General features: G+C 49.7%; 1 protein-coding gene across 3 annotated transcripts; it reads left to right on the top strand.

Annotated features, from left to right (window-relative positions):
• The first annotated feature begins 831 nt into the window (after positions 1–831).
• Positions 832–11,852, top strand: ITPA (inosine triphosphatase). 3 transcript variants are annotated; one of them, XM_078444230.2, is made up of 8 exons: positions 837–1,112; positions 3,532–3,589; positions 3,682–3,746; positions 4,332–4,405; positions 5,217–5,248; positions 5,871–5,986; positions 10,155–10,231; positions 11,371–11,852. In XM_078444230.2, the coding sequence occupies exons 1-8, from the start codon at positions 1,035–1,037 to the stop codon at positions 11,510–11,512; spliced, it is 642 nt and encodes a 213-aa protein (XP_078300356.2). In that variant the 5' UTR covers positions 837–1,034; the 3' UTR covers positions 11,513–11,852. The 3 variants fall into 3 exon arrangements, with proteins under 3 accessions (XP_078300357.2, XP_078300356.2, XP_078300358.2); XM_078444231.2 differs by lacking the exon at positions 3,532–3,589 and having other exon boundaries at positions 832–1,112; XM_078444232.2 differs by lacking the exons at positions 837–1,112; positions 3,682–3,746 and adding an exon at positions 1,127–3,416.
• Positions 11,853–12,440: the final 588 nt, after the last annotated feature.

The following is a 12,440-nucleotide window of genomic DNA, read 5'->3' as shown; positions in this document are numbered from 1 at the left end:
TCTTTCTCTGCCCTTCCCCCGCTGACGCTCTCTCAAAAATAAATATTTAAAACAAACAAACAAACAAACTCATAGTTAACGAGAACAGACTGGTAGTTGGATGACTGGAGAATGGGTGAAGGGGGTTGACAGGTACAAACTTCCAGTTGTAAAATAAATAATCCTGGAGATGTACAGCATGGTAGCACGTTGACTACGTACTGCATATTTTAAAGTTAGTGAGAGTCAATCTAAAAAGTTCTCATCACAAGAAAAAATACATAAGGTGATCGATGTTAACCAGACTTACGGAGGTGAACGCTTCCAAATGTATACAAAGATCAAGCCATTAGTTGCACACCTGAAACTGATACGGTATTATATGTTAATTATATCTTAATTTAAAACAAGTTTTGTTCTTGTTTTTGTTTTTAACCCACGGTCAGACTTGACGGGAAAGGAGAGACGGGAGTGGGGCTGAAGATGAGGTCAGGATAAAGACCCAGGTTTGCAGCCCTTGCCCGGAAGGAAACAGCTCTCAGAGGCAGATTTGGAGGCGCCCGCGGAGAACGCGAACCGCCCAGAGCACAAGACTGCAGCTCATTACCGTGAAGGTTCTTAGCCTCCCTCGGTGCCCCCTTCCCAGAGTGGGGAGAAAGCAGGGTAGGGGGCGGTGGTTGCAATGGTCTCTTCTGGTCCTCGAAAAGAGCGCCCCTTGGCGGGAGGGCCTGGTCTCGACCGCCAGTCTCTGGAAGACCTCGCAATTCCGGCGCAGAAGGGCCGCGCCATTTTCCCCCCTTCTAGCGCCCGGCGCCCCAGGCTGTTCAACCAGATAAGAGGCGCTCTGCTCCCGGAATCTGAGCAAGGAATCCGGGCCCCCAGCGCGGACTTCTCGCTCCAAAGGCAGCTAGGCTGCCGCTCACAGAGGACGCGCTTCCCGGGAGCCTTAAAGCTGCCTTGTCCGGGACGCTAAGCCGGAAGCCGTGCCGCCCGCTTCCGCGCGCCAGCCGGAAGTGCCTGCCACCCGAGGCAAAGGAGCTTCCTGTGGGTCATGCATGCGGTTCGGCATGGCGGCCCCCTTAGCCGGGAAGAAGATCGTGTTTGTCACGGGGAACGCCAAGAAGCTGGAGGAGGTGCCGGGAGGGCGCGGGAGGCCGACCAGTAGGCGGCTGGGGGGTAGCGTGTGGCAGGGCCCGCTGAGGATAGGGCGGAGAGAAGCGGTCTCCAGGTGGAGGGGGCACGGAGAGGCGGACCCGGGCGTGTGGAACGGGCTGGGCCTCGTGGAGTGAAACAGCCTTGTGTGCGGAGTGGGGCGGCCGGTGGTTGGCCTTGATAGAATGAAGGCGTTGACAGATCCGGGCTTGTGAGCTCGGGGTTGCGGGAGCCAAAGGAGTGCCGGGTCCATAGTACCTGTGCCAGTGGTCACCTATTAAGCTAGACCCCAAACCGTGCCTCTTGACACCCCTCTGGAGCTGATCCAGGCCGCCCTGCGGACCCAGGAGTGCCAGACAACGCGTGGGGCAGGCATCCAAACTGAGCCGTCCACGCCCCACCACGGTTCAGAAATGTGGTCCTCAGCCTCTCCAAGCCTGTTTCCTTCTCTGTGAAATGGGGATGGTTTGAGAGGTCTGTTTCACAAACCAGTTGGGTGGAGGAGTGAGAGAGGCAATGGATCCAGAGTTCCTGCCTCTGGGAATTTGTGGCTAGCTGTGAGGATTCTGCGGGTGGACGGATAGCCTTTGGCAGCAAGTAATAGGGACACCAGAAGTTTATATAAACCACCAGGTGACTTTTCCTAGTAATACAATGTTACAATGTGATGTCTCACAAGACTTGAGCCTCTCAAGGGCCTATCTAGTCCTTGTAGTTCTCTCTGGATGCTCATCCCTTTCCTGCTGGTGTTTTTCTGCTTCCTTCCCTCCTGCTGGAGGGGGCAGTGAGGCTTCTGCCATACATTAGCTCTGATTAGCTTTGCTTTGGTCAAGGGTTTGCCCCTGCTCAGTCAGCCATGGCCAAGGAGGTGAGTCATGGTGCAAAATTGGTGACATCCGCTATATATGTCTGAGGCAGACGAGTGGGATGCAGTCATTAGGGGCCTCTTCATTTGTCTGCAGTATAGAGAATGATAGCACTTTTGTACCAGTATAGGGTGTCCTACTCAGGAGCCAGAGCCCTGTGCTAATGAAAAGTTTGGGATCTTGAGGCCAGACCAGTCAAACAGACAAGTAGTGACACGCTGAACAGAGCACCATCACAAAGGAAATTCTGTTGTACAATTCTCAAAATATAAATATTTGTAGGGGCGCCTGGGTGGCGCAGTTGGTTAAGTGTCTAACTTTTGAGCTTGGCTCAGGTCATGATCTCACAGTTGGTGAGTTCGAGCCCTGCATCAGGCTGTGTGCTGATGGCATGGAATCTGCTTGGGATTCTGTCTCTCCCTCTCTCTGCCGCTCCCCAGCTTGTGCACTCTCTCTCTCAAAACAAATAAATAAACTTAAAAAAAAAAAAGGAAAGAAAGTTCAAAATATACATGTTTGTGATCTAGTTAACATATACTTTATTAACGCATTAAAGGATTCAATCTAGCAGTGTGTAGTTACCATACTTTTATTTTATTCATTTATTATTTTTTTAATGTTTATTTATTTTTGAGATAGAGAGTGACAGAGCACGAACGGGGGGGGGGGGGGGGTAGAGAGAAGGAGACACAGAATCCAAAGCAGGCTCCAGGCTCTGAGCTGTCAGCACAGAACCCAACTCGGGGCTCAAACTCACTTAATCGTGAGATCATGACCTGCACTGAAGTTGGAGGTTTAACCGATTAAGCCACCCAGGCGCCCCTGTTACCATAATTTTAAAAGAGTATTGTAAATATTGTGAGATTCTGCTCTAGCTATAATGGAATATGACAACATGTGTGATTTTATATTTTATTTTTAGAGAGAGAGTGAGCAGAAGAGAAGGCAGAGGGAGAGAATCCTAAGCAGGCTTCACACTTACTATGGAGCCTGATGCAGGGCTCAATCCCACAACCCTGGGATCATGACCTGAGCTGAAACGAATGGATGCTCAACCCCACGTGTGTGATTTTAATAGATTTAAAGGTCACAGGAACTGCTGATGCTGTTTTGGTTTTCTATATTCACAATTGGAAAAGATGCTAAATTTCAGCTAGGGAGTAGTGAAAATAAAAAGGTATTTTTTCCCATCCAGGTTTACAGGCTTCTTGAATTCTGGGTAACCCCCGATCGAGAACTGGAATAGGAGGCTAGGTAGAGTTTCAGGGAGCGGGGAGAAGGGGAGAGGGTATTCCAGGTAGCTGGTTAACATGAACAGAGAGACCTGAAGTAGGAGGGGTAGGAGGCTGAGCAGATGGGGAAGCTGACCTGCTGGAGTGGGGCCCTGAAGTCTGGAGTGAGGCTCATGGGCCTAATTTGGTAAGCCTGAGGGGACTGGCCCGAGAATTACCTGAAGAGAAAAGTGGACGACAGCTTGTGTAGTATGGGGAAATTGTTAACAAATGGTGATAAATGTTCTTTCATTTTGGAACAGGTCATTCAGATTCTGGGAGATAAGTTTCCGTGCACTTTGGTGGCACAGAAGATTGACCGTATGTCTCTGTTTTGTTTTATTTTTGAAAACTCGTTCCATTTCTCTGTCTCCCTGTGACCTGACTCTCTGTGTGTCTGTTTCTCCAATAAGTGCCAGAGTACCAGGGAGAGCCTGATGAGATTTCCATACAGAAGTGTCAGGAGGCAGCTCGCCAGGTGCTTGTTCCTCGCGTGTCCCATACTTGTTCCTCTTGTCCTGGGGGCTCCTGGGGGCTGTGCCTGCTGGGCTCAGGCAGAGAATAATAGGGTGGGCACAGTTGGTCAAAACTTCAGGGACCTGCCCAGGCCAGCTAGATTGGGGCCAATTAATGTTTCTTTCTTCTCAACATTGACTGCATAGTATCTCCCAGACCACCACACACACACCTCTCTCTGATTTTCAGATACATACATTCCAATCTCTACATTGTCCCCACACACATCTATCTACCGCTGCACTCACACATCTCTGTGGAATTGAGAAAGAGCACTTTATGAAGAGCCTGAGTGTGAATCTCAGCTTTCAGCTCTCCTGTTGCTGTGCCTGGAATAAGCTTTACAACCTGCCAAGTTTTTGGTGTTCCTATCGCTAAAGTGAAGATAAGAGATTACCCAAGGGCTGTTTCCTGTAGCTGTTTCCTGCTGCTACAGATCACAACTAGCTGTGTGTCTGGCCCCAGCCAGGGTGGCCTAGGAATTCAGGCTAGGGACAGGGCCTACTCCTGGTCACAGGTCTCAGGGCTCCATTTCCATGTGCTGCAGGTGCAGGGGCCCGTACTGGTGGAGGACACCTGTCTGTGCTTCAACGCCCTTGGGGGCCTCCCTGGCCCCTACATGTGAGTGCTCCCCTTGCAGGCGCCTGGCCACAAAACCACCTCAACTTTGAAATGATTGGTTACCTAATACTGTGGGTCATTCACTGTCTTGGTGTCAGCACCAATATTTCACATTGTCCCGAGAAGGGATTAGGGATGGGGGAGAGGCATGCCTTTCTTTCTTTTGTAAAGTGTGAGAATGTGATTGTGTAAGTGGAGATGGGCAAGAGGAACCCACCCGCTGGAGAGGTACATTCGTGGCAGATCAATTTCAGGAAAAAGGAAATGAGGAAGTTGAGATCTGAAAATGGATGTCCTTAAAACTGTCCAGCGCCCTGGACACCCTCAGATGGTCCTTGTGTATCTCTAGGATCCAAATACCCCGATTTGAATACCCTTGGCCGGGGTTGGAGGACATACGCACAGAAGTGCTTTTGCTGGGTTTTGGATATGTATATGCTGAACTTTTGGATCGCCAGTATGTCTGCCAGGGCAGCTGCACCTTACGTATGTTGCACCATACCCTCACCGGCGCTTATTAGGGCTTCAGTGTTTTGCAGTGTGGGGGATGTGAAGTGTTACCACATTTGGTTTTAGTTTGCATTTTTCTAATTACCAGTGAGGTTGAGGTCTTCATAGGTTTATTGATCTGTGCATTGCCTGTATGCCTCCATCCTTTTTCCTATTATTTCTCTTCATTTTGAATTGCGGCATTTTCTGCCCTGTCACGTGGCCGTCCCAGGGCTCTACTCCCTGGGGAGTGCAGCCCAGAGAAGATGGTAGGAAGCTCCAGCTGCTCCTGTTGTCTGATTCACCTTCGTTTCTCTTGCAGAAAGTGGTTTCTGGAGAAGTTAAAGCCTGAAGGTATTAATCTCCTTTATTATTCTCTTCTTTTATCTATTGGGAATTGAGAATCTGGAGGGGGTCCAGTGGAGGAATCCCAACTAGTAATCAGGAATCTCAGGTTCTAGCCCCCACCATGGAGCCTGTGTTCATCTGTTTCACTATCTATAAGGAGCAGCTGCCACTCTCCCTACACACACCCAGCTCCAGGGAGCTCTGAGAAGATGGGAGTGGGAGTGGGGGTGCTGTGAGTTTTGGAGACAAAGGGGCTGCAGTTTATTCTGGCTGAGAGGGCTGGCCCTATTGACTGCTGGCCTGTCCTTGCCTTAGCGAGGGCCTGGGCTGGGGGACTGGCCGCCCCTTGCATACCCTGTCACGTTGTGGGCCAAAATGTCCCCTCCTTAGGTGCCTTAAAAACACTTTATATTATGGAGCATTTCAAACATATACAGTAGTAGAATAGAATAATGAGCTCCATGTGCCCGTCACCCAGTTTCCAGGGTTATAAGCACGGAACCTATCTGACGACATGTATAAGCTCCCCAAATTTGGTGGCTCCCCCGTCCAGGGACTCAGGGATGGGGAGTAAGGCTGGGAGCTGAGCTGCACAGCCATCACTGTATCCCCCCCCCCCCCCCCACAGGTCTCCACCAGCTTCTGGCTGGGTTTGAGGACAAGTCAGCCTATGCGCTCTGCACGTTTGCACTCAGCACCGGGGACCCCAGCGAGCCAGTGCGCCTGTTCAGGGGCCGGACCTCGGTGCGTACGAATAATAGTTCCCCCATGTGCCGCCAGAGGGTGCTGTGGCTTGAGCCAATGGCCCAGGGTCTAATGCAGGAGGGTGGTGGGAAGGGCCCTCCTGGCCAGTTAGTTCCCAGAGCTTTGCCCAGGCATGCCCCTGGGCATGACAACCTGAAGTGCTGTCAATCCCCAAATCTATTTGACCTCTGAGGCTGTTGTTTCTGGGATACACACAGTGGCTCATGGCTGTTGAGGCCTGGTATACCTAGAGCCCTGCACTGTGTGCCCTTCTAGGAAGCAGATATGGAACTGAAGGTGACAACACCCAGAGCTACATGGACAACCCCAGTTGCTTCCAGCTCAAGTCTTTTTATCCAACTGCTGAGGCTATAGCTTCCCTTGAGCATCTCACAGCCTTTCCAACTTTTCATGTTCCTGTGGAATCTTCTTCCCCTAGCTCATTCCTTCCTTGGCTGCCCTTGAACACACCCATGCCTGCCTAGCACACCCTTGGGTTCAGAAACACACCCCTGTGCTTCTCACAGGGTCCAGACCACCTTCTGGGCTGGCCTGCTCCCCCGACAGTGCGGCTGTTCATCCTTGTGTCGGGAGGATACATTCTGGCACATCACTCCTCTGCCAGTCCCTTCTTCTCATGATAAGATCCAGAGTCTCCTGTGGCCCACGGAGCCATACCCCAGAGGCTCCTCTGGGGGTTGCCCACAGACATCTCATCATGCCCTGCTGGTTACATTTTTTTTTTTTTTTTTTTTTTTAAATTTTAGAGAGAGTGTGTGCAGGGGAGAAGGGGCAGAGGGAGAGAGAGAATGTGTGCCCTGTTCTACAACAGATCTCTAGAACTTTTTCATCCTGCAAAATTGAAACTATACCCATTGAGCAAAAACTCCCCCTTTCCCCTCCCCACTGAACCCTGGCAACTGGTATTCCACTTTTGTTTCTAAGAGTTTGGCAACTTCAGGCCCCTCCTATAAGTGGAATCCTACGTACAGTATTTGTCTTTTTTGTGGCTGGCTTATTTTTTTTTTTTTTTTTTTTTTTATTATCAATGTTAATTTTATTTTTTTTATTTATTTATTTTTTTATTTTTTAATATATGAAATTTACTGTCAAATTGGTTTCCATACAACACCCAGTGCTCATCCCAAAAGGTGCCCTCCCCTCCCTCCCACCCCCCATCAACCCTCAGTTTGTTCTCAGTTTTTAACAGTCTCTTATGCTTTGGCTCTCTCCCACTCTAACCTCTTTTTTTTTTTTTTTTTTTTTTTTTTTTTTTCCTTCCCCTCCCCCATGGGTTTCTGTTATGTTTCTCAGGATCCACATAAGAGTGAAACCATATGGTATCTGTCTTTCTCTGTATGGCTTATTTCACTTAGCATCACACTCTCCAGTTCCATCCATGTTGCTACAAAAGGCCATATTTCATTTTTTCTCATTGCCACGTAGTATTCCATTGTGTATATAAACCACAATTTCTTTATCCATTCATCAGTTGATGGACATTTAGGCTCTTTCCATAATTTGGCTATTGTTGAGAGTGCCGCTATAAACATTGGGGTACAGGTGCCCCTATGCATCAGTACTCCTGTATCCCTTGGGTAAATTCCTAGCAGTGCTATTGCTGGGTCATAGGGTAGGTCTATTTTTAATTTTCTGAGGAACCTCCACACTGCTTTCCAGAGCGGCTGCACCAATTTGCATTCCCACCAACAGTGCAAGAGGGTTCCTGTTTCTCCACATCCTCTCCAGCATCTATAGTCTCCTGATTTCTTCATTTTGGCCACTCTGACTGGCGTGAGGTGGTATCTGAGTGTGGTTTTGATTTGTATTTCCCTGATAAGGAGCGACGTTGAACATCTTTTCATGTTGGCTGGCTTATTTCTTAGTATAATGTCCGTCATGGATCATTTGTGTTGTAGCATGTGACAGAATTCCTCCTTTTTATTGAGGCTGAATAATATCCATTGTATGTATATTCACATTTGTTTTGTCCATTTATCCATCGATGGGCGTTTCAATTGCCTCCACATTCGGCTATTGTGAATAATGCTGCTATGAACATGGGTGTGCAGATACCTCTTGAGATCTTGTGCTCAGTTCTCTTGGCCGAACAGAGCCAGGATTGCTGGATCATAATTGCTGGGAAAAATTAGTCGTAGTTGTCTGCTACTTTCACAGAAACGTTCTCTAGAAAATCAGAAGTATGAATGACTGCAGGCCCTGCTGATGGGGCTTGCTCCCTGGGGTCCCCGTTCCCTATTTCCTGTTGTCTCCGCAGCTCTGGCTGCTTCACGCACTTTGTTGCTGGCCAGCCTCTGCTTTTGCTGAGGTGGCTTTGTTTCTTCTGGTTTTGTTCTCACTCGAGCTTTCTAAACCCAGTCACGTTGTCTTTTCTGCAGTGCCCGTGCCAAGCCCTTCCCCATCTTGGGTCCTGACACCGGCTGTGTCTACCACCTGGAGTGTTCTTGCCCAGCACTTGTATGTGGCTAAAGTGTCTCCTCATGGAGTTCCTCATCTAGGTTACTGCATGCTGTTGTTCTTGAGCCCAGCTTCCTGTCTGTTCCCTCAAAGGCACTTTGCATTTGGTAATCGTTAATCTGTTGACTGGTGGAAAGCCTGTTTTGCATAAGAGACCCATTCTATGAGGGTAAGGCTGGGCCTGCTATTACCCCAGTGCTGAGAACACTACCTGCCCCACCATTCGTGGTGTGGGTGAGGTTCAGAGTGGTCAGCTGTGGGCCTTGGTCACATAGCTCCCCACTAGCGGTAGCAGAATTTGCCTTTGGTCTGAACAGTTTGGCAGTTATGGCTACTGGCTCATCCTCATCCTCTACCGCTTCCCTTGTATTTATTTTTTTTTAAGTTTATTTACTTTGAGAGAGAGAGAGAGAAAGACCCAAGAGAGCAAGTAGAGGAGGAGGAGAGGGAGAGGGAGAGGGAGGATCTGAAGCTGTAAGCACAGAGCCTTACGCAAGGCTCGAACTCCTGAACTGTGAAATCACAACTCCAGCAGAAACCTAGATGGATGCTTCACTGACTGAGCCACGCAGGCACCGCTTCCCTTGTATTTTTAAGATTACTATTATTGTTATTATTTTTAAGTTTTTAAATTTATTTTGAGAGAGACAGAGCACGAGCAGGGAAGGGGCAGAAAGAGAGGGAGAGAATCTCCAACAGGCTTCACGCTTTCAGTGTAGAGCCTGGTGCGGGGCTCGAGCTCACAAACCGTGAGATTGTGATCTGAGCCGAAATCAAGAATCCGAAACAAGAGCTTAACTGACTGAGCCACCAGGAGCCCCTTATTATTTTTTAACTTTTACGGCAACATGACAGCTCATGATGCTGAGTTAAATTGTTGTTTGTTAACATTTTTCTGTTGGAATTTGCCTATTACAGCCAGTATTTACTGAACTCATTTGTGTATTGGACACTGTGCCAAGTGATTTCTGTTTCTTCATTTAATTATTAGGGCCTCCTTTGTATTTTGAGAAATGCAGCAATTTATTTCACTTAGCATAATAAAAATGAGCGCCTGGGTGGCTCAGTTGGTCAAGCATCCAATTCCTGATTTCAGCTCAGGTCATGATTTCACTATTGTGAGATCGAGCCCCACGTCAAGGGACAGTGCAGAGCCTGCTTGGGATTCTCTCTCTCCCTCTCTCTACCTCTCTCTATCACTAAAAATAAAACATTTGTTTAAAAAAATTGAGTAGCAGGCTGAGGGCTTCTTTGCATAGTTTGGCACCTTATAACTTCTATTAAGAGAAAATGTTTTCTGTCAGTTTTTCCAAGTTGACTTTCTTCTTTATTGAGGTCACAGTTTGTGAAAGCTAGGGAGGGCAGGTGGCCCCAGGGGTATCAGTGTATCTGTGGGCTCAAGTTTGTCATTCTTCCGTGTGTGTGTGTGTGTGTGTGTGTGTGTGTGTGTGTGAGAGAGAGAGAGAGAGAGAGAGAGAGAGAGAGCGAGAGAGAGAGAGAAGGGAGAGCTGCCCCACTGCATATTATTTGTGTATTCAGCAAACATTTGCAGGTACCATGGACCCCTTGAAACCATATCTTTTGAGTAAATGGGGCTTAACCAAACTGAACTCACACTGGCTACTACCCTTCTCCTAGTGCATCTCCTCTATGGCCAGTGACATACCTGTCCCTCCCTTTCGTCTGGCAGGGCCGGATTGTGGTGCCCCGAGGCTGCCGGGACTTCGGCTGGGATCCTTGTTTTCAGCCTGATGGATACGAGCAGACGTAAGGAGCTCCATTTTCTCCCAGGGATGTGGGGTCAGGATAGCCACAGTCTGGGTTGGGTCAGCGCCCCACCTCAGTGCAGGCACGCGGGCACGGGCGGGGCCAGGCCACGGGCTGCCGTTCCAGCTGAAGGCAGCTCCGCTGGGGTGGACTCAAGGAATCCGAGTGGGCCAGTCTCCAGCGTAGGGGCAGCCGGGCGGAGCTGGGAGTCCTGGGCACCCGGGCTCCAGCTCGCCATGGAGCAGCTGCAGGACTGCAGTGCTTTCCCCTTTCCGCCCTGACAGTTCTGTGGGATGATTCGACTTCCCTATCTGGTTTGGAAAAGCGTTAATATTTACAGCCTCTGGTGGGCACCGCATGAAACCCCCACGGTGCCAAGCGTTCTCAGTGTGTCACGGGAACCCACCCCCTTTATTTACACTGGACATGTTGGCCATTATTGGAATCAAGTGTTCCAGGCTAGAGGGGCCCTTAGGGAGTGTGGCCTGGGGCCTCACAATAGCCAAACAGGGCTGAGGACAACATGAAGCCCCACCGTCCAAGAATGCAAGAGACAGAAATGCTCTATGTCCGCTCTGTTCAATCCAACACGTGGTTAGGGTGACTGAGGTACTGAAATTATTTTTACTCCATTGTGGTAGATTTCAATTCAAATGGCCGCTTGTGGCTAGTGGCCACATAGCGGACAGCATGGCTCTGAAGTACCCAAGAGGGGTGTGGGATTCTCACCTCACTAGAGTCCTGATGTGGAGGAGTGGCCACTGGCCGGCTGTCCCGTGCCACCCCCGCAGTACATGAGAGGAGACTGTCGTATTTGCTCTGTCAGGCCCCACTGCTTCCTGTCAACAGATGACAAAGCTGATCAAATATGCAGCTTATCCCCCAGTCCCTGGCTTCCCTTAATGACTTTTGGACAGTAGAGCAAATCTAACATCTTTCCGCACTCATTAATATGGGTTTCCAGCTACAGGGGAATTTAAAAATCTCTCCAGTTTTTTAAAAAATCAACCCTGGCTGTCAGGAGCTGGTGGCCCCGCCACCCTTTCCTGGTGACTCCTTGAGCTTGGGGTTCCGGGGCAGGTGAGGGATGAACACCCCCTGAATCCGGCCTCCTCTGAACTGCTGCTGTTGCCCCTTAGGTACGCAGAGATGCCCAAAGCTGAGAAGAACACCATCTCCCATCGCTTCCGGGCCCTGCTTGAGCTGCAGAAATACTTTGGCAGCCTGAGTCCTCCGGTAGCCGGTGACAGTCGCCCTGGCGGGGGATCTGGGGAAGGCTAGCCCGAACCTCCCCCATCAGGCACCCCTCCAAGTACTTCCTTCAGGGTTCCCACTTGCTAGGGGTGTTGAGACCACCTCACCAGCCCTGCTTGGAGGAGCAGCTGGCTCTGCTTGGAGAAACTTTGGGCAGGGACACCATTTTCTTGCCCTCGGGGATTCAGTGGTCCCTCCTGCAGCCCCTGGCTTAGGATCCTAAAAGGACCTTGGATGTTATCCTGGCCACATCAGGATGGAGGTTTCAGGAAGAACCACACAAATAGCCCTAGATGTGTAAAAATGCAACAAGTAAGTGTACTGGAAGACACTTGTCTCGAAAATAAACGATATGTCCATTTTGAAACCTGCCCTGGGCAGTTGTCTGTCTCCCGAGTCCCTTTTGGCAGGAGCAGGAAACCTCTCAGGTTGGGGGTGATGGTGGGACAAGGGCGGCAGCTGAGGGTGTTGGAGTAGTGCATCTTTCCTTTCGTTCTTGAAGTCTCTGATCACAAGCTGATCTTTTCTTGGCCAGATCCACACCGCCCACCCACCCATTGTGGGATGCCACCACCCAGCTGGCCTCCATGGTGTTTGCTGGGTTGGGGGCAGGCAGTGCAGAATGTTGAGTGCTTTTGCAGTATTTCACTATGGCATTAGAGCAGCCAAAGTGTTGGTTTATGATTATAATGCCAAGTTCATTTGTATGGCAGGGGAGCAGGGTGGAATCTTGACCCCAGTGGGATGACATGACATGGTTCAGCCTGGGGCCTCCAAGCTTTTCGGGAAGCTTGTCTCAGCTGCCCCAGGTCCTCGCTGTGACCCAGTGAAGCCATTTTCTGGACGGGACTTTAAGGGGCCTGGGGTGGCTCCCTTTCCTTCCCTGCAGGTTTCTCTGATAAGGAGGAGGTGCCCACCCTGAGGATATTCAGAAAAGCCTGTTGTGTGCAATGGG

Source organism: Panthera onca, chromosome A3, assembly GCF_046562875.1.
Source record: "Panthera onca isolate mPanOnc1 chromosome A3, mPanOnc1 haplotype 2, whole genome shotgun sequence".
In the NCBI taxonomy this organism is placed as follows: Eukaryota; Metazoa; Chordata; class Mammalia; order Carnivora; family Felidae; genus Panthera; species Panthera onca.
This window is presented reverse-complemented; position numbering and strand designations above follow the sequence as displayed.

What these genes read in the sequence shown, in the direction of transcription:
- ITPA (XM_078444230.2), top strand. Translation starts at nt 1,035, where the DNA reads ATGCGGTTCGGCATGGCGGCCCCCTTAGCCGGGAAGAAGATCGTGTTT. An exon ending in ACGCCAAGAAGCTGGAGGAG is followed by an intron (nt 1,113 to 3,531) that starts GTGCCGGGAGGG and finishes ATTTTGGAACAG; the next exon opens with GTCATTCAGATTCTGGGAGA. An exon ending in GGTGGCACAGAAGATTGACC is followed by an intron (nt 3,590 to 3,681) that starts GTATGTCTCTGT and finishes TTCTCCAATAAG; the next exon opens with TGCCAGAGTACCAGGGAGAG.